General features: G+C 36.7%; 1 protein-coding gene across 1 annotated transcript in view; it reads left to right on the forward strand.

Moving 5' to 3' along the window:
• The first annotated feature begins 2,429 nt into the window (after positions 1 to 2,429).
• The window catches only part of IPO11 (importin 11), a 168,224-nt gene continuing 147,903 nt past the window's right edge, over positions 2,430 to 22,750 (forward strand). The window contains 2 exon segments of the mRNA XM_006188200.3: positions 2,430 to 2,603; positions 20,245 to 20,388. Coding sequence (XP_006188262.2) covers positions 20,251 to 20,388 — 138 coding nt within the window. The 5' untranslated portion in view covers positions 2,430 to 2,603; positions 20,245 to 20,250.

The following is a 22,750-nucleotide window of genomic DNA, read 5'->3' on the forward strand; positions in this document are numbered from 1 at the left end:
GGTCAGAAGTCTAAAATCATCTGCAGGACTGAGTTTCTTCCAGAGACCGTAGGAAAGAATTCATTCCCTTGACTTTTCCAGTTTCCCTAGGCTGCCTGCACTCCTTGACTTATGGTCCCATGTCACTCTGACGTTACTTCCTTGGTCACTTCTCTCTCTTAGACATTCCTGTCTCCCTCTTATGAAGACCCTTGTGAATACATTGGGCCCACAAAATAATCTTCCTGTCTCAAGATTCTTAATTTAATTGTATCATCAAAGTTCCTTCTGTCATAACAGGTAATATATTCACAGGCTTTGGGATTGGGATGTGTTTATCTTTTATTCTACCTATTACAAACCGTATGTTTAAACTTGAATCTGCTCCTCTATTTGAGAATCTGAAATTATTTAATTCATATGAGCATCATCTTCTAATCAGTAAAATGAGGGAAAGAATACACCCCATATAGGGTGGTGATGAGGGTTAATAAATTAAATTACAGGAAATGTTTACTGCTCAATGCCAGGCACTTAAAAACACTTAGAAAGGTAGCTGGCACATAGGAGATATATAGAAGAAATTAGTTATCATAATATAATTACGGAAACAAAGGAGTTGCATGTTATTATTTACCTGTTTCTTGGAAATTACTGGAGACAGGGGTGAGGGAAGCTAATTTTTCTTTAATTATAGCATTTGCTTCTTCAACTTTCTGCTTTCTCTTTTTGCTTTTCAATCGTTTTTTTGGGGACAGCACTGAATTTATGTTTATATTTTAAATATTCTGAACAGACCTAATGATGATTTAATTTAAATTAATTTAATATTTGTCTTTGTCTCCAAAAAAACGTGAGAATATGAGAATATAGCAACAAAATGCAGCTGACATAACAAAATAAATATGAGATTATTTATACAGATGTACACATTTGCATTATAAAAAGTATATTACTAGATTTTACGTTCATAGTAGCTGAAGCTAGGACCTCCTAGTGCATCTTAATTTGGTGTCCTAAAATTGTAGGCAGAATTTGTGTATATGTGCGTTTTTCTAAGTTACAGCTTTCCTTTGATATCCAAAAAATCCATTGTTCCAAATAGAAAAGATCCTTCTAAATCAATTTTAAAATTTCAATTAAAATTAGGTAATTTTTTCACTTTATTGCATATTCCTTATGCTTTGTTATACAAAGTGTGATCTATGGATGAGCAGCATTAACTGGAAACTCATTAGAAATGAAGAATCTCAGGTCCCACCTGAGACCAGCTGAATCAGCATTTACATTTTAACAAGATTGCCACGTGATTCTTTGCATGTTTAAAATTTGAGAAGTATTACCTTTCAGTAAAATTATAAAAGATACAATTAAGCAAAATAAATTAGAAAATAAAACATGCCCACAATACCAGCCAACAAACCCTGTTAACATTTGACATATATTTATTTCCAAAAATGGAACCACATGGAGCATATTGTTTTGTAACCCACTCTTTTCCTGGGGCATTGTGAACGTGTTAACATGTCAACATAATTCTTAATGGCCAATTTGTATTTTATTATATATGCATGTATCATGTTTTCGTCATTCCTTTCTTGGTGGTCGTTTAGGTGATTTTTATGTTTTTACTTTTAAAAACAGCTCTTGTGGGATGAACATCCTTGTAATGCAGGGCTTATGATTGCCTGGTTCAAAACCTAACTGCTACTTAGTAGCTGTGTGAATATAGGCAGGTTTCTTGACCACTCTGTGCATTAATTTCTTCATCTGCAAAATGGGCATAACAAAAAGCACCTCATAGGGTTGTTTTGAGGATTAAAATATATGATTCATGTCAAGATCTTAGAACAGTGTCTGGCAGGTTCTAAATGCTTAATGAATGTTACCTATTATTTTTATTCACCTTATGAACACTCAACTATTTCCTTACAACTTTTTTTTTCCTAAAGATGCGAAAACTTAGATCACTAAGCTAGCTAGTAGCAGAGGCAGAGAAAAGTGGATTTATTTCTTTTCAATCTTTCCACCCTTGCTATCATTCTGGACTAGACCTCCCAGCAAAATAAGTTATTCGTGGGAGGGTTGACTGATAAAAATAGGATTATTTAAAAATTTTTCTCTATCGAGACGGTTCGTAAAACAATGCAGTTTGGTAGCTGATGTCTAGAATAAGAAAGGGAAAATGGTTCTGATTTAAGCTTCGATCAACGCAGGAGACAGTTGATTTTCCCACAGTTGGGGCTGAGCGGACCTATGGTTTCCATGGTTACAGGTCGCGCAGCGTCGACTCCCTGCTCTCTATACTGCGCAAGCGTACAGAGCTGCCTTAGCCACCCGGCGCCTTTGGTTTCGAAGAGAAAGCTCCTCCCTCCTCTTCCGCTGTTGTCCTATCGCCTTCTTCCTTTGCCGAGTCCACGCGCTCTGGGTGTCCGTGACGCAGTATTCGTGCGTCCGCGTCGTTTGGAGCCGCGACGCTGAACATGGCGCGTTCCTAGAAGCCGCTTTCGGCATCAGTAGGCGGCGGCGTGTGGACTGGAAGCGTGGGGCGCCGGATAACCGACGCCGCTTCGTGTCGGGGCGTGGAAGCGGGAGAGCCGGGCCTTTGCGGACCGAACCAAACGGTGAGGCCCTGGCCTGAGGGCCACAGTGCGCGCGCGAGAGGAAGGGAGCAGTGGGCTGGGCAGCGGAGACCGGAGAGGCGAGGGAAGAGCGTGGGGCTACCCGGAGGCCAGGGGTAGCAGTAGCGCGGCGAGGGCGGCCTGCAGGCTTGCCTCTCCATTACCCTAAGAACCCCTGGGAGCTCGGGGCTGTCCCAGTCAGCCCGGGAACGGGAAGCATGGTCACGTACGAAGCAGGGTGCGGGGAGGCAGGGGCTGGGTGCCAAGATGAAGAGGACGTAGGGTGCTCATTGTGGCTCCGGCTGCGGGCCGGGGTGGTGCATATGCCCTTGGGGGATAGGTGGTGCCAATTTTCAGAGAACGTGCTTATCCTTAGTGTATTGTTACTGCACACACGACATTGCTACTAATAGCACTATTGTGAGTGCTTTAAATAGCCTTTAGACCCTTGCTTGCCTTTAATGAACAAATGAAGGAAGTTAACATGTTTCAGAGGACCTACTTGCTGAGGTATGGCCGCCAATGCTCAAGCCCAGCGACTTCTGCAGCTGTATATTTGAGGATATTTGTGATTCAGCAAAACTATTTTGAGGCCCGTTGCATTTGTCGTTTTTTTTTTTTTTAATCTTTTCATGACATAGTGGTGAACGAGGGAAGTATTTCAGAGTGACTTGACTAAATAGGTAGGACTGGTAGATTGCCTCCTGGTGCCAAGATTGCAATTGACATCCCTCCTCCCCACCCCATTTAAAGAGCTCAGTTTTTAGTGCGGTAGTGCCCTTGAGATTTGATTATTTTTCAGAAGGGAGTGAGGAAGAGCAGTTTACAGCCATAATGTTTTTTCTTTTTTGTTTCGATAGGGAGTTCATTCCTTCACTGTCACATTATTTCATACTTCTCTATTCAGTACAGAGGCTTCAGGTTAAAGGCAGAGTGACTCTACGATGTAAGGCATCCATTTCATGACACCTTTTCTTAAATCTTTCATCACTGAGGAAGATTTCCGTGAAATTAGAATGAAAATGTCTCCCTGTTGGTTGTGATAGGATTGTGGAATTTTTTCCCCCTGTAACCCCGGGTACAGGGAATAGTAGGAACAGTTTAATTATAGCAGTAGTTTGTGACAGTGTATTATAGCCCCAGGGCAGCTGGGCTGCCTGCCCTAGTTACACTTCCTAAAGCAGAAGAAAATGCTCAACACAAATTTGGTGTGGCAATACGATTGATAGTTCTAAACAGGTAGTTGAAGATTACTTGGGAATTAATATAAAAATCTTTAGGTTTTGTGACATAGTGAGTGTGTTTGCATTCAGGATCAAACCAGGATGCAAAAGAACCCTTGTAGCCATGTGGCAGTTAAAGTATACTGAAGATATTTCCAGATATATACATGTGTTTTTTCAGAAATGTTCGTACCTTGAGAGCGCTATGTTTGATTAGATAGATTTTAACCTTATATTTTTATGCGTGTGTGTTTGTATTTAATCTTAGGCTTCTGTTAATTTAGTGTTACTGATGTCAATTCCTTTCTTTTCCTATCTGCACCTAATGGGGACTGTCAGTTAATTTCAGAGTGTTTTAGGGAATGGCAAAACCCACTTCATGCAGCGTTCTTGAATGACAGTTCTGTATTCATTCAACAACAAACGTTTATTGACTAATGGGAAGGCAACCCAATAATCCTGTGTGTTCCTGGATAATGTTGCCGTATGTGGTGGGACCTTCACTGCTGTTTGCCCTCTTTCACCTGCGTACATGTCTGCCTCTATCTGTTCATCTCTCATTGTGCTCCGAGTTTTCTTCTCCTCAAGGACAGTGTTTCATCAGTGTATTAGTTTGCTTGGGCTGCCATACAAAATAGCAGAGACTGGATGACTTGATAAACAACAGAAATTTACCTTCTTGCAGTTCAGGAGGCTGGAAGTCCAAGACCAAGATTAGGGTAGAATTGGTTTCCTCGGAGGCCTCTCTCCTTAAGTTACAGGTGACCACCCTCTTTCTACCTCTTCACATGGTCGTACCTTTGTACACTAGAACCTCTGATGTTTCTTTTTCTTATTAGAACACCAGTTGTGTTGGATGAGGGGACACTCTGATGGCCTCATTTTAACTTAGTCACATCTTCAAACATTTTTATCTTCAGGACTGGAGATACTGAGGGTTAGGGCTCCAACATACGAATTGTAGTTCAGTCCATCACACTTGGTTATTCCATTTTTACTCTCAACTGGTATTAACTTATCAGGATTTAAATGCATTCATCTTAAATACACTGTTTTCGTTCTAGATTTCTCTTCAGTTTTATCTGTTGTTATTTCCCTTAAGTTTCTTTTGTTTTCTTTTTTTTAAATGGAGGTACTGAGTATTGAACCCAGGACTTTGTGCATGCTAAGCACACTGGACCCCTGAGCTATACCCCTCCACCTCCCTTAAATTTCTTGAAAAAGTTATTTGTATACATTTTCTCCACCTTCTTGTTTTTCTTCCCCCAAATGTGTTAAAGTCTGGGAATCCACTGCTGTCACTGAATTTGACAAGGTGAAGGTCACCATTGATCTCTTTATTCTGAAGTGTTAAGGAATCTTTTTTATCATTTGTCATTTTGACTAGTTGTCCTTCTTGAAATTTTCTTGACACAATAGTCTCCGTATGTTCCTTCTGTGTGTTGGTCGGTCTTTCCTTGGTTTACTTTTCTCTTTTTTCTGACCACTGTAGATACTCATTTCACTCTGGGATATTATCTTCTGCTCTCTTCTGCCTCTGCCTTCTCTCCTCGAAGGGTTTCATCCCTGATGACTTCAACTACTATCTCTATTTTGATGACTCCCCAAATCCCTCAAAGCCCAGTTTTGCTGTAGTAAAATTTATCAGGAAGATAAGCTGTGGTCTTGGTATTTTGCTTCTCATGTCTAAAGATAAAAGCAAAAATCAGTTAATTTCATTTGGTGTCAGTGGACAGCACTGTGATCAAAAGGAACAATGTGGTGGTCGATAGAGAGTATTGGGTTGGGATAAGAGACTTGAATTCCAGGTTCCCAGAAATGTCACTAACGAGCCTGTGACCCTCAAGAAGTCACAGTTTATCCCTTTAACCTTTTTGGGACACAGTTTCTTGATCAGTAAAGCAAAATGCTTAAATTAGATAAACTTACTGTTTAGAGAGCTGACACGGATGGCTCCAAGGTGATAGAAAATTATTTTAATGATTCAAAGCATGAATTTAGTGATAAAATGTGGAACAGTTCCTGATTTTGAGGGCACTGCTGGGCATACAGCTTATACATATTTTAATGAATGAATGTTTATAAATGCAGTGACTCCTTAGGCTAAACTCTCACAAAAAGAATGAGATTCTTCTAAGACAAGTTACATGATATCTTGGACCAGTTATTGGAAACTACTGATCAGAGATGCTTATATTTGGAGAGGACTGATGGTTCCTTAACAGTTGGCAAAAGGTTTTGATTAAAATTTGATCAGTTATAGTCTATGCTATTACTTCCATCTGGTAAAGAGTATCTTGCTCAAAATCAAGCTTACAGCTTTTCCTTCCTATTTCTTTAACATCAGAGAAGGAACTTTGAAACCAATAAGCATAATTGCTCTTCTTTAGTAGTTTTTATACAGGTGTGTATTTTTTTTTCTTTCAGCTAAACAGATGTCAAAGAGGGTGGTGGTGACACTAGTTGGGGCCTCACTGCTGGCACCACCTTGATGGGGGTCACTGTAGTTTAGGATAAGCTCCTTAACATTCCCTGTTAGTATTGTTCAGTCATGGGGAACTCTGATGTATACCAAACAGGCCAAAGACTTATTGGAGACTACCAGTGACATTTTACTAAAAACTTCTAGTGATACACAAATATTCAGGTTTATTGGATAGGACTTCTCTCACAGCTGGCTCCTGGCACTGTATCCTGCCTTCTTACATAGTATGTAATTTACACAATTATTTCTCTGTCTCCACCTACTAGAATATACTCTCCATAAGGGCAGGAATTTTTTTGTCTTAGTTCATTATGTATCTGAAGTGCCTGGAATAATGTCTGGCATTTATAGTTGTTCATAAATATTTGAATGAATGAACGAGTGAATGAATGATGTGTCTGAGGATTAGCCAAGTGATTGAGAGTTCAGGATTAGAACGAAGGGTATTAGATATTCCATTAAAAGGCACTGTTAAATTTGGTTGGCCCAATATGCCCCATTTCGAAGTAGTCGAAGATACTATGTGAACTGTTCATTCATTTATTCATTCATTTTTTTCAGTTATTTCAGCCTCTTGTTTACTTCTGTAGTATCTTTTATAGGTATTTCTCTCTTTACTGTAATATAAATTCCTTTACTTCCAAAAAGATTGTTGTGTCTTTGACCTCTTTTTCACCTTTTCTAAAAGTCTGCTTTCCACTCTTAGAAGTCATAATCACATTATTGCTCTGTTCAGTGCATCAGACGTTTACTGAGCATTTGCTATATCCCTGACACCGTACTAGGTGCTGGCATATAGAGATGACTAAGACACATTCCTGCCTTTAAGCAACTTGTGATTTTGTAGAAGAGACTCAAGTAAACAAGGAAATAGATGTAATAATAGGAGTATGTGATGTGTGGAACAGTTGTGTGGAGGAGGGAGCCTTTACTGTCTAGTGCAGTTAAAGATTCCCAGAGGTGGTGGGCAGTCGGCAGTGAGCAGCAACTTGAGTAATTTCTATATTGTGGTCCATTAGCTGCCATTCTAAAAAACATACACCGAGTAGACAGAATTGTATCATGACCCTTATCTCCTCACCACCCAGGTTTAACAATTATCAGCTCATGGTCAGTCTTATTTCATCTTACCTCTGCCTACTTCCCCTCTAACTACACTGGTAGAGCTGTTTAGAAACTTGGTCAGATTCAGATTTAACTATTTATTTTGGCAGGCTGCTTTGTTTTAAGATTTTGTTTTCTCAAAGTAATAATGTATCCATTTAAGTTTTCTGATAGAACTTTTCTGTTTTGATTATGTTTGGACTCTTCCTCTGGTCTTCACAGAATTTCATTTCTTTCTTGTCTTTGACACATTTACTTTCTCTAGTTTACCTTTGACTCCAGGCAGTTTAGCAATTTTGTAATATTTCCTATTCATAATTCCCCAGGAACATGTTTTCTGCCTCTTGTTCTTCTTTTTGTAGATTTGGGCTATAGATCATGATTTGACTTGCAGGAATTTAGCTGTCTTTCAAAGAATGACATCTTCCTCTCATCCCTCTGTAAGAAATGTTCCAATAATATATGGTAAATACTATATTGCTCATACATTGCACCATTCAAATTTTTATTTGCCCAGTACCTATTTTTCCAGGAGGAAAACTGGAGCTTTAAAGTTGTTAGTGTCGCTTTCTCAGTGGCTTATATCTGGCTCTTTCTGAATATTTGTTCTTTTAAATGTGGGCTACACATTTTCTCACTAGGTGATTTCATCCCTCTCTTTATATCATTCTGCCTATTCTTGTTCCATAGTTTCTCAATCTTTACTCTAAAACATTGCTTATGAATATTACTTTTTAAAAAATTCAGTCATCTATGTTGTATAAAACTCAGAACACACTCATGTGTTCATCTTATGTTTTTGTTTGATAAAGAGTATTTTAAACGATGCAGTATTTAATTATAAAAGTAGAGATAGTGCTGTAAGGTAGTTCTTCGGTTGTCATGTTTTGCCTCAATGCAAAGTTTTCTTTTTCATGTTTTCCGTACCATCATGTATTATATTAATCTTTAGGCTCTCATTCATTTCTTTCCTCCAGGAGATCTTTTCTCAGTATTCTTTCCCATAACTTCTTGAACCCTGAAAACCCTTGCTGTAGGATTGTCCTGCCACCTTGCAGATGGTTATCCTAGTCAAGTGGTCATTGAGAATTCCAGGGTTGCCTCTTGCAGCCCCAACATCCCCTGCCCATTTTTCTTGAGGGAAAAGGATACTTGGAACCTACTATTTGGGATGTCCTACTTACTTCTTAACCATCAGGTGGCACTGCAGATTACTCAACTTATTTTTACATCTTTAGAAATAGTAGATCTAGTAGGTCGTTATCTGGTAAAAAAAATAAATAAATAAAAAAGTTGATGTGGAATCTTTCATGAAAAAGACTTCTGAGTGAAATTAAGATACTATTGATAACAAATACAAATTTATTCTCCTTTTGTATGATGGAAGTATACAGTATATATATGTGATGCTTAAAGGAAGGTAAATAATAAGTTAGAATTTGGGGTTGGTTTCATTTTTTCAGATTGTTAACTATTGCAAACTCTTGTCCTTATAAGCACCAAATAGTAAGAACATTAAATGCCTTTTAGAGATGAATATTTAAATAGTTAAATAGATGAATATTTAAATAGTTAAAACTGCAATTCGGTTATAAGACTCAGAGTCCCCTAATTGAGGAAGATTGTCTTTTGGTAAACATTGCTATCACAAATCCAGGTAATATGGCAGAATGGTTTCTTATCAACACTTGCTACTGAAAACTGTTTGTAAGCTTTCTCTCCTGAACTTTTATGATCAGAGTGCAGTTATTGATCACATTATCTACTTAAGTCTGTATGTTCAATGTATTGATTTCTTGGTAGGTGCTTGACAAGAGAAATACGTGATGATTTCTTGAGAGGTTGGGATGTTTTAGGAATAGGAAAGAGAAATCAAGTAAATATTGGCATGGAAATTTAGAATATGTATAAAGTGAAAATTCTTGGCATTTTAAAAAAGGTATGTTTTTTTCATCATAAAGGTAAAATGTGTAGATCATTAGAATCCCCATAACCTCTGGGACTGTGATAACACAACTACTGTTTATAGTCTTATGTTTCCTGCTTGTCTTTTATTCTTAGGCATTTTTATATTTGTTTAGCTTTATTACATATATTTTATGTAGTATTTTTTATTTGACATTATAGATATTCCCCTAATTGCAAAACAGACTAAGAATATTTTAAAATCTTGACAAGGTTTAGGATTTAAGCTTGAGTTCTACCACCAAGCAGGAGTTTGTAGGTCCTTTGAAACTCTTGAGTAGGTGGGATATTTTAGGAGTAGAGAAGAGAAAACATGGAAGTATCTCCTCTCCTTATCATTATATATGTTCTGTTGTGTCTATTTTATTCCAAAATAGATCAGTCTTTGATATCAATCTTTGATTGATCTTTACATGAAGTCTTATAGGGAATGATTCAGTAGACCTGGTGGTTTTTTAACGTGACAATATTTGGAGATACATGGAAGCATCTTGGAGTCAAAACAATCCCTAGGAAGTGTTATTTACTCATAGTATGCAGGGATGCTGAACAACCTGTAACGCATGTGACAGAAGAATTTTCCTGTGCAAACTGCCAAAAGCCTCTGTTGAGAAACTGAAATGAATCGAAATGGTTGCAGTGTGGATTTGAATGGCAAGAGCATCTTTGGAACCTTCTTGGCTTATGTCAAATCTTATGTTTTTTCATCTTGCTTTAGTTTCTTGAACAAATGCTCTTTCTTGCTATGAATTAACATCATTTGTTGATAGTCTAGCCATGTATTTTTCATTTCTTCAGTCACTTTTCCCTTTCTCACTAATTGTCATTTATATAGTCAGGGCACTTAAAAGAAAATAACAGCTTTTCTAAAATGCACAGACCATACAGTTCACCCACTGAAAGTGTACAATTCCATGGTTTTTAGTATATTCACAGAGTTGTGCAATCATTACTAAATCAATTTTAGAACATTTTATCACCCCAAATAGCAGTCACTCTGCATTTTTTCTCAGTCCTTTTTCATGGCTTGATAGATCACTTTTTTAGCATTGAATAATACTTAGTATTCAATTTTGATACTATTTGATAGTAATGTTCAATATTCAATATCCATTGTCTGGATGTATCACAGTTTATTTATCCATTCACCTACTAAAGTACTTCTTGGTTACTTCTAAGTGTTGATAGGTATGAATAAAGCTGCCATAAACTTGTGTGTGCAGGTTTTTGTGTGGTCATAAAGTTTTCAACTCCTTGGGTAAATACCAAGGAATGCAATTGCTGGATTGTATAGTAAGAATATGTTTAGTTTTCTTAGAAACCACCAGTCTTCCAAAGTGGCTGTACCATTTTTCATTTCCACCAGCAATACCTGAGAGTTCCTCTTGCCCTATGTCCTTGCTAGCATTTGGCCACTCTAATAGGTGTGTAGTGGTATATCTTTGTTATTTTAATTTGCATTTCACTGGTGGCATGTGATGTGGAGTATCTTTTCAAGTGCTTATTTATTATTTTTATAATTGAGGTATAGTCAAGTGCTTATTTTCACATCTGTGTATCTTCTTTGGTGAGGTGTCTGTTAAGATCTTTCGTGCAATTTTTAATCAGGTTGTTTACTTACTGTTGAATTTTAAGAGTTCTTCATATACTTTGGATAATAGTGAATTATCAGATATGTCTTTTGCAAATATTTTCTCCCGGTCTGTGTCTTTGTCTTCTCATTCTCTTGATACTGCCTTTTACAGAGCAGTTTTTAATTTTAGTGAAGTCCCATTTATCAATTATTTCTTTCATGGATTGTGCCTTTGGTGTTGTATCTAAAAAGGCATCACCGTACCCAAGTTTATCTAGGTTTTCCTTTATATATATATATATATTTTTTTTTTTTTTCCTTCTTGATGAAGGCACTGGGGTTTGAACCCAGGACCTTATGTATGCCAAGCACGCGCTCTACCACTGAGCTATACCCCTAAACTGCTTTTCTGTATTATTTTCTAGGAGTTTTATAGTTTTGTGTTTTAAATTTTAGGTCTGTGATCCATTTTGAGTTAATTTTTGTGAAGGGTGTAGTCATTGTTTAGATTTTTTTTTTTCTTTTTGCATATGGATATCCATTTTTTTCCTGAACCATTTGTTAAATGGCCTGTTTTTCCTCTATTGTATTGCTTTTGCTTCTTTGTCAAAAGGTCAGTTGACTATATTAATGAGGGTCTATTTCTGGGTTTTCTTATCTGTTCCATTGATCTATTTATCTATCCTTTTGCCAATATCATTTTCTTGATTACTCTATCTTTATAGTAAGTCTTGAAGTCAGTAGTGTTGATCCTCCCAGTTCATTGTTCTTTAGCATTGTGTTGACTATTCCAGTTCTGTAGTTTCTCCATATAAAGCTTAGAATCAGATTATCTGTATCCATAAGGTAACTTGTTGGGATTTTGATTGAAATTGCAGTGAATCTGTAGATCAAGTTGAGAAGTGACATCTTAACAGTTTTGAGTCTTCCTATCCATAAACATAGAATGTCTGTTTATTTAGTGGCTCTTTGATTTTGTTCATCAGTGTTTTGTAGTTTTCCTTATATAGATCTTGTATCTCTTTTGTTACTTTTATAACTAAGTGTTTCACTTTTGAGGGTGCTAATGCAAAGAATACTGTGCTTTTAAATTTTCACTTCCGCTTTTTCATTGTAGATATGTCGGAAAGCAGTTGACTTTTGTGTATAAACCTTGTATCCTGCAGCCTTGCTATAAATTGCCTGTTAGTTCCAGGAGGTTTTTGGTTGATTTTTTTTTCAGAACTCTACATATATTGTCATGTCATCTTTGAACAAAGATTTACGTCTTCCTTCCTGATGTGTGTACCTTTTATTTTCTTTCTTATTACATTTGCAAGGACTTCCAGTTCCATGTTGAAAAGGAGTAGTGAGAAGGAAACATCCTTACTTTGTACCTGATCTTAGAGGGAAAGCTTTGAGTTTCTCACCGTTAAGTATGGTGTTATCTGTAGGTTTTCTCCACCTAGTCTTTATCAGGTTGAGAAGGCTCCTCTCATCCTTTGCCTTTTAATCAGATTCTTTGTCTTTTTATTATCAAGTTCTAAAAGTGCTTTATGTATTTTGGATATAAGCCTCTTATCAGATATATGATTTGCAAATATTCTCTTGCATTCTGTGGATTGTCTTCACTTTCCTGCTGATGTTGTTTGGTAAAGTTTTAAATTTAGTGAATTTATCTGTTTTTTTACTCCAGTTGCTTGTGCTTTTGGTATCATATTAGAGAGTGCTTTGCCTAGGCCAAGGTCATGAAGATTTACTCCTAGATTTTCTTCTTAGAGTTTTATAGTGTTACCTCTTCATGCTTAGCTGTATGATCCATTTAGAGTTAATTTTTGTGTATCATATAAGGAAGAGGTTCAACTATTCTTTTGCATGAGGATATCCAGTGGTTCCAGCACCATCTGTTGAAGATTATTCTTTCTCCTTTGAATTATCCTGGTATCCTTGTTGAAAATCAGTCGACTTTAAATGTAAGAGTTTGTTTGTGGACTTTCAAATCTGTTTCATTGATGTGTGTATCTATCCTATGCCAGTACCAACACTGTCTTGGTTACGGTAGCTTTATAGTAAGTTTTGAAATTTGGAAGTGTGAGTGAATTTCCCATATTTCCGTTACTGATTGTGATCTTAGAACATATTTGTATGATTTCGTTCTTTTTAAAATTTATTGAGGTATGTTTTGTGGCTTAGCGTATGGTCTGTCCTAGAGAATGTTTCATGTGTGCTTGAGAAGAATGGTTGCTTGCATTCTACTGTTGTTGTATGGATGTGTGTTAGGACTAGTTTGTGTTTAACGTTAAGACGTATTTCGTTGTTGTTTTTCGTAGTTGTTCTGTCCATTATTGACAGTGGAGTATTGAAGTCTCCAGCTGTTGTTGTTCCTGGTTCAGCAAGTGGGGTGGGCACGATTGAGGCCTCTGTGCTTCTCCTGATGTGCCTGGGATAGAGCTGCTGCCACGCTAGTGGTGCCTGGGTTAGGGAAGAGTGCCCCAGACCTCTTGGTTGTGCTTGTCCGGAGTAGAGCTACTGGGGTGGGTGAGAGATGCTGGCTGCCCCTCCTGGGGGAGAAACTGTAGCCATCAATTGGGAGCTGAGGTGAGAGGAAGCCCCATCTTCGTGGCTTCTTCTGCCTGGAGTATAGCTTCTGTCACACTGTGGGGCAAGAGTGAATTCATGGCTCAGATACCATGGATTCTTGCTGATTTTACCAAGGTGTAGTAGTATTTCTAGCATAAACGTTTCTCCATTTGCTGTACGTCCTTAAACACGCTTTGCAGAGACTATACATAGTTGCTCTTTATAACTTAAATCAGTTTCTGGTTGTTTCAGTGAGGAGAGGATCTGTGGAGCTCTTCATACCACCATTGCAGAAGTACTGTCTCTCACTTTAAACTGGAAACTGGATCTAGAGTCTTGATTAGATTATGGCCGATCATTTTTGGTGTTTAGAGATGGGTTGTATACTTCTTACTGCATCACATCAGGAGGCATTTAAGCTCAAGTTGTGCAGCTGTTGATAATAAATTTGCTTTTTTGGTTAAGCTGACTGACAGATCTCTTCATTTTAAACGTTTGTTTGTTTCTTCATTGCATTTAGCAAGTAACCTGTGGACACACTGGGAACATTCCATTCCCCAACAGCTGTTCTTTCACTTAATTCTTTTAGCCTCTGTTCTGTTACGGAATAAACTACTTTACCGGGAGTACCTTTTTTGATTTCGAAATTCTTTTTTCTTCAATTTTTATTGTAGTCTAACACCTTTTTCTAAGTCAGTCCGCTTACTCACTGCTTTAACTTTTAATAGTGGCTTGTGTGGAATGTCCTAAAACTAAGGACAAACACAGATATGTAGTAATCTGAAGAAAATTGTCACGGCGAGATTAAAGTTGATGCAGGCCTGAGGAGTCTGTCTGTTGGTAGCAGACAGAGGTACTGTATGTACTTGTTTCTTTCAATGAAAATTGGTCAGTTTCCACCTACAGGCAGATCTGTATTATCTTTGGATTTTGGATTTTACCAGAATTGGGAAGGTATCTTATAGAATAAAGCTTAGAAAGTCCACTTACAAGGTATAAGTTATTTTTAAGCTCTGGGTCACATATTGCTTGGTTGTTTAGACTTTAATAGACTCAAAGACTACAGTTAAGTCCAGTAATGAATAAATTGAACTGACTGAATTGAGAAATAGTAAGAAGGGCAAAATGCCTGCCTTTTTAATTTTCACCTTCTCCTATTATTGTTCTTAGGGAAAAAAAAGAGTATGCATTTAGATTTTGAATAATGCTTTTTTATAGTGTGGTTGAAAGCTAGTAAAATACTCACAAGCAGTGTTTCCTCTTGCTCATGATTTTAAACTATACATATTAATGAAAATCAAAGCAACCTCAGTGTATACATTATTAATTAGAAAACCTAGCCAAATTTAATCTTGCTGTTAGCTTGGTTGTCTACAGGGTCTTGATCATTGATAGAAACACAGAAAGGCAAAGGATACATTCTTCTAACATAGGTGTGGGATTTTTCTCACTGCGCATAGACAGCGCTTCCCCTGTGAAAGACTAGCATCCCTGGCCTTCAGGCCTACCCGGTGATGATCTTGTAAAAATCCTGTTAAGTGCTTTGAGAAATACCTCTGGCCATTTTCACGAGTTACTCTGTGTCTCCGTCTCCTTCTGCCTTCCACCCTGCTTTTCGTTTCTCATTCCTTCCTCCCCTTCTCCTTTTCTTCTTTACTGTCTTTCTCTGCCAGTCTCAGGTCTCCAGTTTTTTTTGGAGACTAATTGTATGTCTGCTTCACTACTATGTGCAAGTAGCAGTGGCAACCTTATTGTATTTCTGCATGCTAATTCGAAAAGAAAAATATTAGAAGGTTAGTTTTTCAGTGAACTACCCTTCAAACTGACTACTAGTAGTCAGTAATCATCTGTCTTTTATCTCGAAGGAAGTTTATTTCCACACAGCTACATTTGAATGACTATACACATCTCCCCTTGTTCTTTGTTGCCATTGTTGTCCTTTCAGGGGAATCCCACAATTGAGTACTGTATGAATATTTAATACATAGAAAATGAGGTACTTTGATTCTGATGGGTTCAGGAATCTTCTTCTCCAGGAACCTATTATGAGAGGGCATGGTGTGTTTGTAGGTGTTTGGGAGTAGGGTGGTGTGGTGAGGCCGCTTTATGTTACAGTTATCAGGCCTCATTCTGCCATGTACTAGTTTTCTACATGACCCTGGACAACTCTCTTGATAACTGTAAATTGTTCTTCTGTGAAATAGCGATATTAGTCCACATGCCAGATTTGCTTTTCATAGGTTTGTTATGGGATCTTTAAAAAATTTAATAGGCTTTAGTAATATGGTATTTTTAATAATTCATTATCAGTCTGTCATTCCTGAATTGTTGGTTTTTGATGATGTATTTAATCTGTAATTTAGGAACTGATTCCTGCTTAAAGCTTCCCTTATAAGTTAATTAGTACTTGGAAATACTTTCAATAGAAGTTATGAGTGATGGTTTGTTTCTTAGATTGAAAAGCCTTTTTACTCACTAGATATTTCTGTGGGGGTAATGTGCTCTGGATTCCAGCTGTATTCTAGAAACTTATTTTTTAGTTTGTTTTAATGAAAATAATTTTCTCCACCTCCCATCTTATCATCCCCCATATTTTGGTTAGAGAAAAATACTCTTGATTCTTATTTTAAGAACTGTCTCAGTGCTTGGCACAAAATTGGTTCTCCAAAAATATATGAGCTGAGCTCTCCCTCCCAGAATGGATGGGCTTCTTGGGAGCAAGGATCAGAAGCAAGAGGAGGGGACAGGGCATATTCTTCTGGAGAGGACCTGGATGGAGCAGGACACTAGAGGGATGGGGAACTCTGGCAGCTTCCATTAGAACTGGTGAATTGTGGGGCATAGAGATGACTACATGGACTTCACAGTTGCTTTGTTGTGAAGATCCAGAGAAGTGTGACATGTGAAGGTGTATATATATGTCAGCGCTCTGCACAATCTTTGCTCTAGGTAAAAATTGCTCTGTGGGTTGGCAGTAGTTAGTGATTCTATTTTTCACGTAGTGGCCCGTAACAGAGATATGGCTTTTTTCTTTTTGGGGGCTGAAGTTGGGGTAGGGATAAGTTCTGGTAGAGCCTTTCTCCATTATTGTATTCACATTAATATATTTATATTCATATTCTTCCTATCTCCCAGTGGCTTCTTTGTACATGTATGAAAGTCAAGGACTTTATTTTCCCCTATAAAGTTGCCACGTGATCTGTTGCTGCCTACTTCTCCAACCTCATCTTGTATTATCCCCTTTTCTCAATAGGTATCAGTACTGGCCTTCTTAAGTTTGCTTCTAATATTAGTTGTTTTCCCTATCCAGAGCTCTGGGTCTCTCTTGTCATTCTCATGTTTTTGTTGAACCCAAGTTCGTGTGCCCAGTGCACAGTGGGGCCAAACTGAAATGTCAGAGTTTGGAGCAGAGAAAGTAAGGGCCAAGCAAGGAGAACAGATGGCTCGTGCCCCCAAATCCTGAATTCCTCATTTTTATAGGCAGTTTTGGGAGGAGAGCTGCAAGGTGTGTAACCTTCCTCTTAATGGTTGGTGGTGAAGTAACAGAATGGTGTTCCAGGAATCTCAGTCATCAGCCTTCTGGTTCCAACAAGTTTGGGGTCTCTGTGCTTGTACTTAGCCTAAAGTTAACATCCTCCACCTGGGTAGGGCCCTTAGTTCCTGTGGAAGAACTTAGAGATATGTACCAGATTGTTATGCATCCCCCCTGAGGGGGAACCAGGGCCCTGCTCCATGCCACACTGCTCTTTTCCACATTCCCTCACTCCCCTAATTAGTAACTGTTTGAATCTGCTCTTTGAAACTCAGGAGGCTGAAAAAGCCTTTTTCCTACAAGCAAGAAATTGGGACACGGAAAGGCTTTTGTGCCTGGGAGGGCCTCACAGGGTCCTCCTACTGGGTTTCATTGTCTTTCATAAATATCACTAGAGAAACCTTCTCTGAACATCCAATCTAAAGTAACACATTCAATTACAATCTTTAACATTATCTTATTTTCTTCATTTCATTACCTCTTCAATTTTCTTTTTACTTTTGTTTCTTTCCTTTTTTAAACAGATACGTCATTTTCCATTAGAATGTAAACTACATGAAATCAAGGGCACTATTTTGTTCACTCATATTCTCATCACCTAGAACAATGCTTTCAGCAGTATTATTGGCTAAATCAATTAATTAGCTCCCATGTGATTCAGTGTGAAGTCCTTTATTGTTTAACATTGATCTGTTTTAATTCAGCAAATATTAAGCATGTATCATGTATCTTGTTGGGCCCATAAGACTACAGAGATGTCTGTTCTATCACTCAAGGAAGGCAATATTAGATTTGAAGACTAATATGGCTTTAGCGTTCAAGTCCAAGGACTGCCACTTAGTTGATTGTGACCTTGGCAAGGTAAGGTCTCTGATCCTTTAGTTTTCTACCCCAAAAATGGGGTTATATAATAGTATGTACCACAGAGAATTATTAATAGAATGAATAAAGCACTTAGTACAATACTTGATGTGTAATACATGCTCAGATACTTGCTTTTTTAACGTTTAATTTTTATTTTAGCTGGCTGCTCTTAAATTGCTTGGGGGAGAATCAGTGAATGTCTCTGCTCCTCATACCTTAGACATTTCCCTTGAGAGAACTGCAAATCAGTGCTGGTCTACGTTCTTTTACAAGAATGTATAATTGAAACTATGTTTTGTCATTCAGTGCATTAGTAGAGCTAGACTTTCTAAGTTGTACCTCAGTTTTAGATATTCTGAAGTTGTGCTTCTGATACTTTGACAGTTACTAAGATTTACTTAGAAAACTTTAAGCACTTTAAGATTTTTGCCCCACTGCCTCCTGCCTTCAGTCTATTTTCAATGAGTAGATTTGACGAGGGCATTGAGAATTTGCATTTCTGTTAGGTAATGCTGGTGTTGCTGATTGCCAATCCTTGGACCGGACTCTTGAGTGGGGTTTTTCTAGAGTTGTTCTAACATAGTAGCTACTAGCCACATGTGGCTATTGAGTACTTGAAATGTGGTTAGTTCAGAGTAAGATGTGCCTTAAGTCTAAAATATACACAGGATTTTGAATACTTAGTATAAAAATGTAAAATACCTCTATTAATCAGTATTTTCAAATTATTGACTACATGTTGAAAGGATAACATTTTGAACACATTGAGTTAAATGTGATAAAGCTAATTTCACTTGTTTCTTTTTAATTCTTAACATGGCCACTAGAAAAGGTAAAAATTACATACATGGCTTGTTTTGTGGCTTGCGTTGTATTTCAACTAGACAGAAAAACACGCTGCCTATTTCTTTAAAGTATCTTCTTAGGGCCTCCATAAAGTGAATCTCTCTTACATAGTCTGTTTTTGAAATCATACATTACCAACAAATCTTCTAAATTGAGTAAAAATCCATTCACTTATTTTTAAGTGGTAACAAACACAGAAACTTATATTGTTCAAGAAACTCCTAATTAGTGAGGGAGACAATATATATTTACAAGGTACCACCCTAGTCAGCTCTAAAATATAGGTAAGAACAGAGTACTAATTTAAAAATCTTAATCCAGTTTATTGGTAATTGATAATATTTTGTCTTGTTTCCAATTATTATGCCCTAGCCCTGCTTTACTCCCATGGACTTCAAAATTGTTAATTTCCTTAAAAGTTGTAATATGTTGGGTCAAATTTCTTGCTGAATCAACATTTGAGACATTCTCTTTTCATTAGTCATTGCAATTAATTACAGCTCTTTAACAAGGGAAGTAATTTACTTTGGCTATATTCCTTATAGGTTAATGACTTTTAAACTTTTACTATCTGGAACATTCTTCAGTTTTAGGTAACTGTTATCACAAAGCTAATTTCCAGTCACCTCTGCACTGAGAACTAGGTTTATTTTCGGTCATTTTTAGCTTTCAATTTTAATCTTACATACTTTGTATATGTATATTGTGAACAACTGCATATGCTTCCCTAAGTATATAATTGTACACAGTTTTGTATATGATTAGAAACAGAATCCTAGAGAATTCAATAAATTGCTCACGTATTTTTAGAATGGTTTCATATACTTGGTATAGGATTAGATGATCCAACCCTTAAGATCCTTTCCAACTTAGGGTTTATATTTTGTTTGTTGGTTCATTTCATTTCCCCCCCCATGATGTTTTCTTAGGTATGTATTTGTCTTTTATATTTTAAAAAATGTTTTCGACATGTATTAATGATGGCACATAAAATGATATTATGAAGTACTTAGCAGTTAGTCAAAGCGTTCCTTTCTCAGTTCTCTTCCTTCTGATTTTATTAAGGATAAAGTAGTTAATACTTTTATAATGTTTATCTTAAAAAAAAAAAACCTAAGGCAGAATACATTATGATTAGAGTCTTGGGCAGGCAGTGATATTTAACCAGACTTTAGTAACTTTGGGTTTTGCTTGTCGGGGTTTTTTGGTTTTTGGTTTTTGGTTTTTTCCAGTTTATTATTAACTTCTGTATATGGGACAATAAAAAGCAGTTTCCTTTAGAAGTTAATTTAAGCAAAAGCGACTTGAATTGCTAGAGATTTAAGTATTATGGATGGTACATTAAAAAGATAGAAATCCAGCAGAAACATGAGAGTAGGTAAATGATTGAAGTATAGGAGTAATTCAGAACATTGAAGCTTTTTCTCTGTTTACATTACTGTTAATTTTTTAAGCGTAATGTACATTCAGGTATGTTAACTTGTCATTGCCAGGTTTCCATGGATCTCAATAGTGCCAGTACTGTTGTTCTTCAGGTCTTAACACAGGCCACTAGTCAGGATACTGCTGTGTTAAAACCAGCTGAGGAGCAATTGAAACAGTGGGAGACACAACCTGGTTTCTATTCAGTGTTACTGGTAAGTTGTTTTAAAATAGTTTACTGTTATTTTTAATAAAATGAGACACTCTTGTTTTCATTGTTCTAAAATCTTACGTGTATTGGTCATTTAGTGAAATTGATCCAAATGTTTGGCTACCATTTCTGTTGCCACATATTAATTCAGGGCATGGTTCTTTGAGGATGTTTAAGAAATGTTTGTTGATGCTTGAATAAATAACCCAACAGGGTACTGGTAGTATCTGCTCGGAAGGCAACACTGCTGGTATTCTGGTTTAGCATGTTAATGCTGACCTGAAGATTGTAGATAGTACACTTCCATGCTTTGCCTTCATGCTTATCCTCACCCCAGTTAATTTATATCATTAGAGTCTTTCAGGTCTCCCCACTGCAGCATCAGAATCAGGTCTACCTTGCTCAGGGTATTTTACTTTTATTTCATTTTATTTTTTATGTCTAGTTTTTTTTTTAATAACACCACTTTATTTTTACTTTACTATTATTAATAATAATAATAATAATAATAATAATTATTATTATTATTATTATTATTATTATTATTATTATTATTATTATTATTATTATTTGGTGGAGGAGATAATTAGGCTTATTTATTATTTATCTTTTAAAATGGAGGTACTGGGGATTGAACCCAGGACCCCGTGCCTGCTAGGTCTGCACTCTACCACAGAGCTACACCCTCCCCCCAGGTGTTTCACTTTAAAACATCATTTTCTTTTCCACATCTAAAATTTTAATTTTCTTAACGTAGCTGATCTTTTCCTAGGTGTTATGGGAAATGGTTTAATAAATAACAATGTATGCTTTAAATAAATCTTTCTGGAAATTTAAAGCTTTTGGTTAATTAATCAAAATTATTTTATCAATGCCAGCAGTGGCCTTTCATTCCAGTTAAAGGATGTCTTTTTGTACAGAGGGTCTTTCTTACCCTTTTCTTCTTCTGAAAATTTGAGAACTCTGATAAGTGTTTGAGATTTAATTTCTGGCCATGGCAGTGAGGCTACCAATTGGATCAAAAACTGATTCAGTATTTGTGACTGGGTCAAAAATTCAGAGTAGAACTGTTTACTGTATCTTGTGAAATAGAAAACCATAGCATTTGACATATATATTTTGACTTCATGCCAAAAGTTTGAGTTGTTCAATTTAAGAAGATACTAGTTAATGCCTGTAGGGGAAATTAAATGTCTAGAATCATACTTAATATTCTGAATATAACATGAAAGTTGGCTGTTTGGCACAGTAACAAAAGATAAAAAACTGATTTCTAAAGATTCTAAAGAAAATATCTTAGTCTTATACATAATCCGAACATTGTGTTTGTAAAATTTGGCCATAGTGTAAATCTTTAGACAGCCTCTGAATGTCTTTACTCTTCATATGTCTATTTAAATGAATGTGCTCTGTAATTGTCCTTCTGTTTTTTCATGCCAAAATATAAAACACTTCTGGAATTTCTCATTTTAGTTACTGCTTGATCTTGAAAAAAAAATAGGCTTGCTTAATACTTTTGTGCAATGTATGAATTATTAATATTAAGTGTCTAGACCTTTTTGTTTTTATTTTTACCAGTATACTTTTCTTAGAGGGATAGTAAAATTTCTTTCAGATGGAATAGATTACAGTAGATTTAAAAACTGCTGAGTTTATTTCTTCCTCTTCCCCTGTACTCACTGTTGTGGCACATTTGGTCTAATTGAGCCTTAGCTGTCCATTTCAGTTTGGAGATTCCTAAATTTGTATACCTGATCTCAGGCTTGTGTTCCAGTCTGTTATTTAAAATACTTATGGACTATTTCTACTTGGATTGACACCTGAAGCTTGGCTTTTCTTGGTTCCTAAGTGTAGCTGAAATATGCTGAGATCCACCACCTTCCACAGTAGTCCCACATTACTTCCATTCATTCACTCATTTGCTCAAAAGATGTTTATGAAGTTTCTGCTTTGCTGAGCTCTGTGCTCGACTCCATGCATGAGACACAACTCAATCTAGTATGGAAGGTAAACATGTAAAGTGTTGAAATCAAATGCAGTTTATGTGGTGAGCGAACCCATGTCTTCTTTTGCAAGAGACCCGAAAGAGGGACTCTAACTCAGTTGTCAGGGGTCTTAAGGAATAAATTGGCATTATACAGCTTTCTTTGTAACTTTTCTTTGGTATGCACTTGATTTAAAAAAAATAGGATTATGGGATACATACCTATTTTTAATACTTAACATGTAAATATTTTTTGATAGTAAAAGACTTATTTCCACATCATTATTTTTGACTTTGAGGTTTTTCCACACAAGGTTCTGTTTAAGAGTTCAGCTCTAGGGACTTGAGTTGTTTTGGTCTGAGGTGTAGTACAATTTTAGTC

This window comes from Camelus ferus, chromosome 3 (assembly GCF_009834535.1).
Source record: "Camelus ferus isolate YT-003-E chromosome 3, BCGSAC_Cfer_1.0, whole genome shotgun sequence".
In the NCBI taxonomy this organism is placed as follows: Eukaryota; Metazoa; Chordata; class Mammalia; order Artiodactyla; family Camelidae; genus Camelus; species Camelus ferus.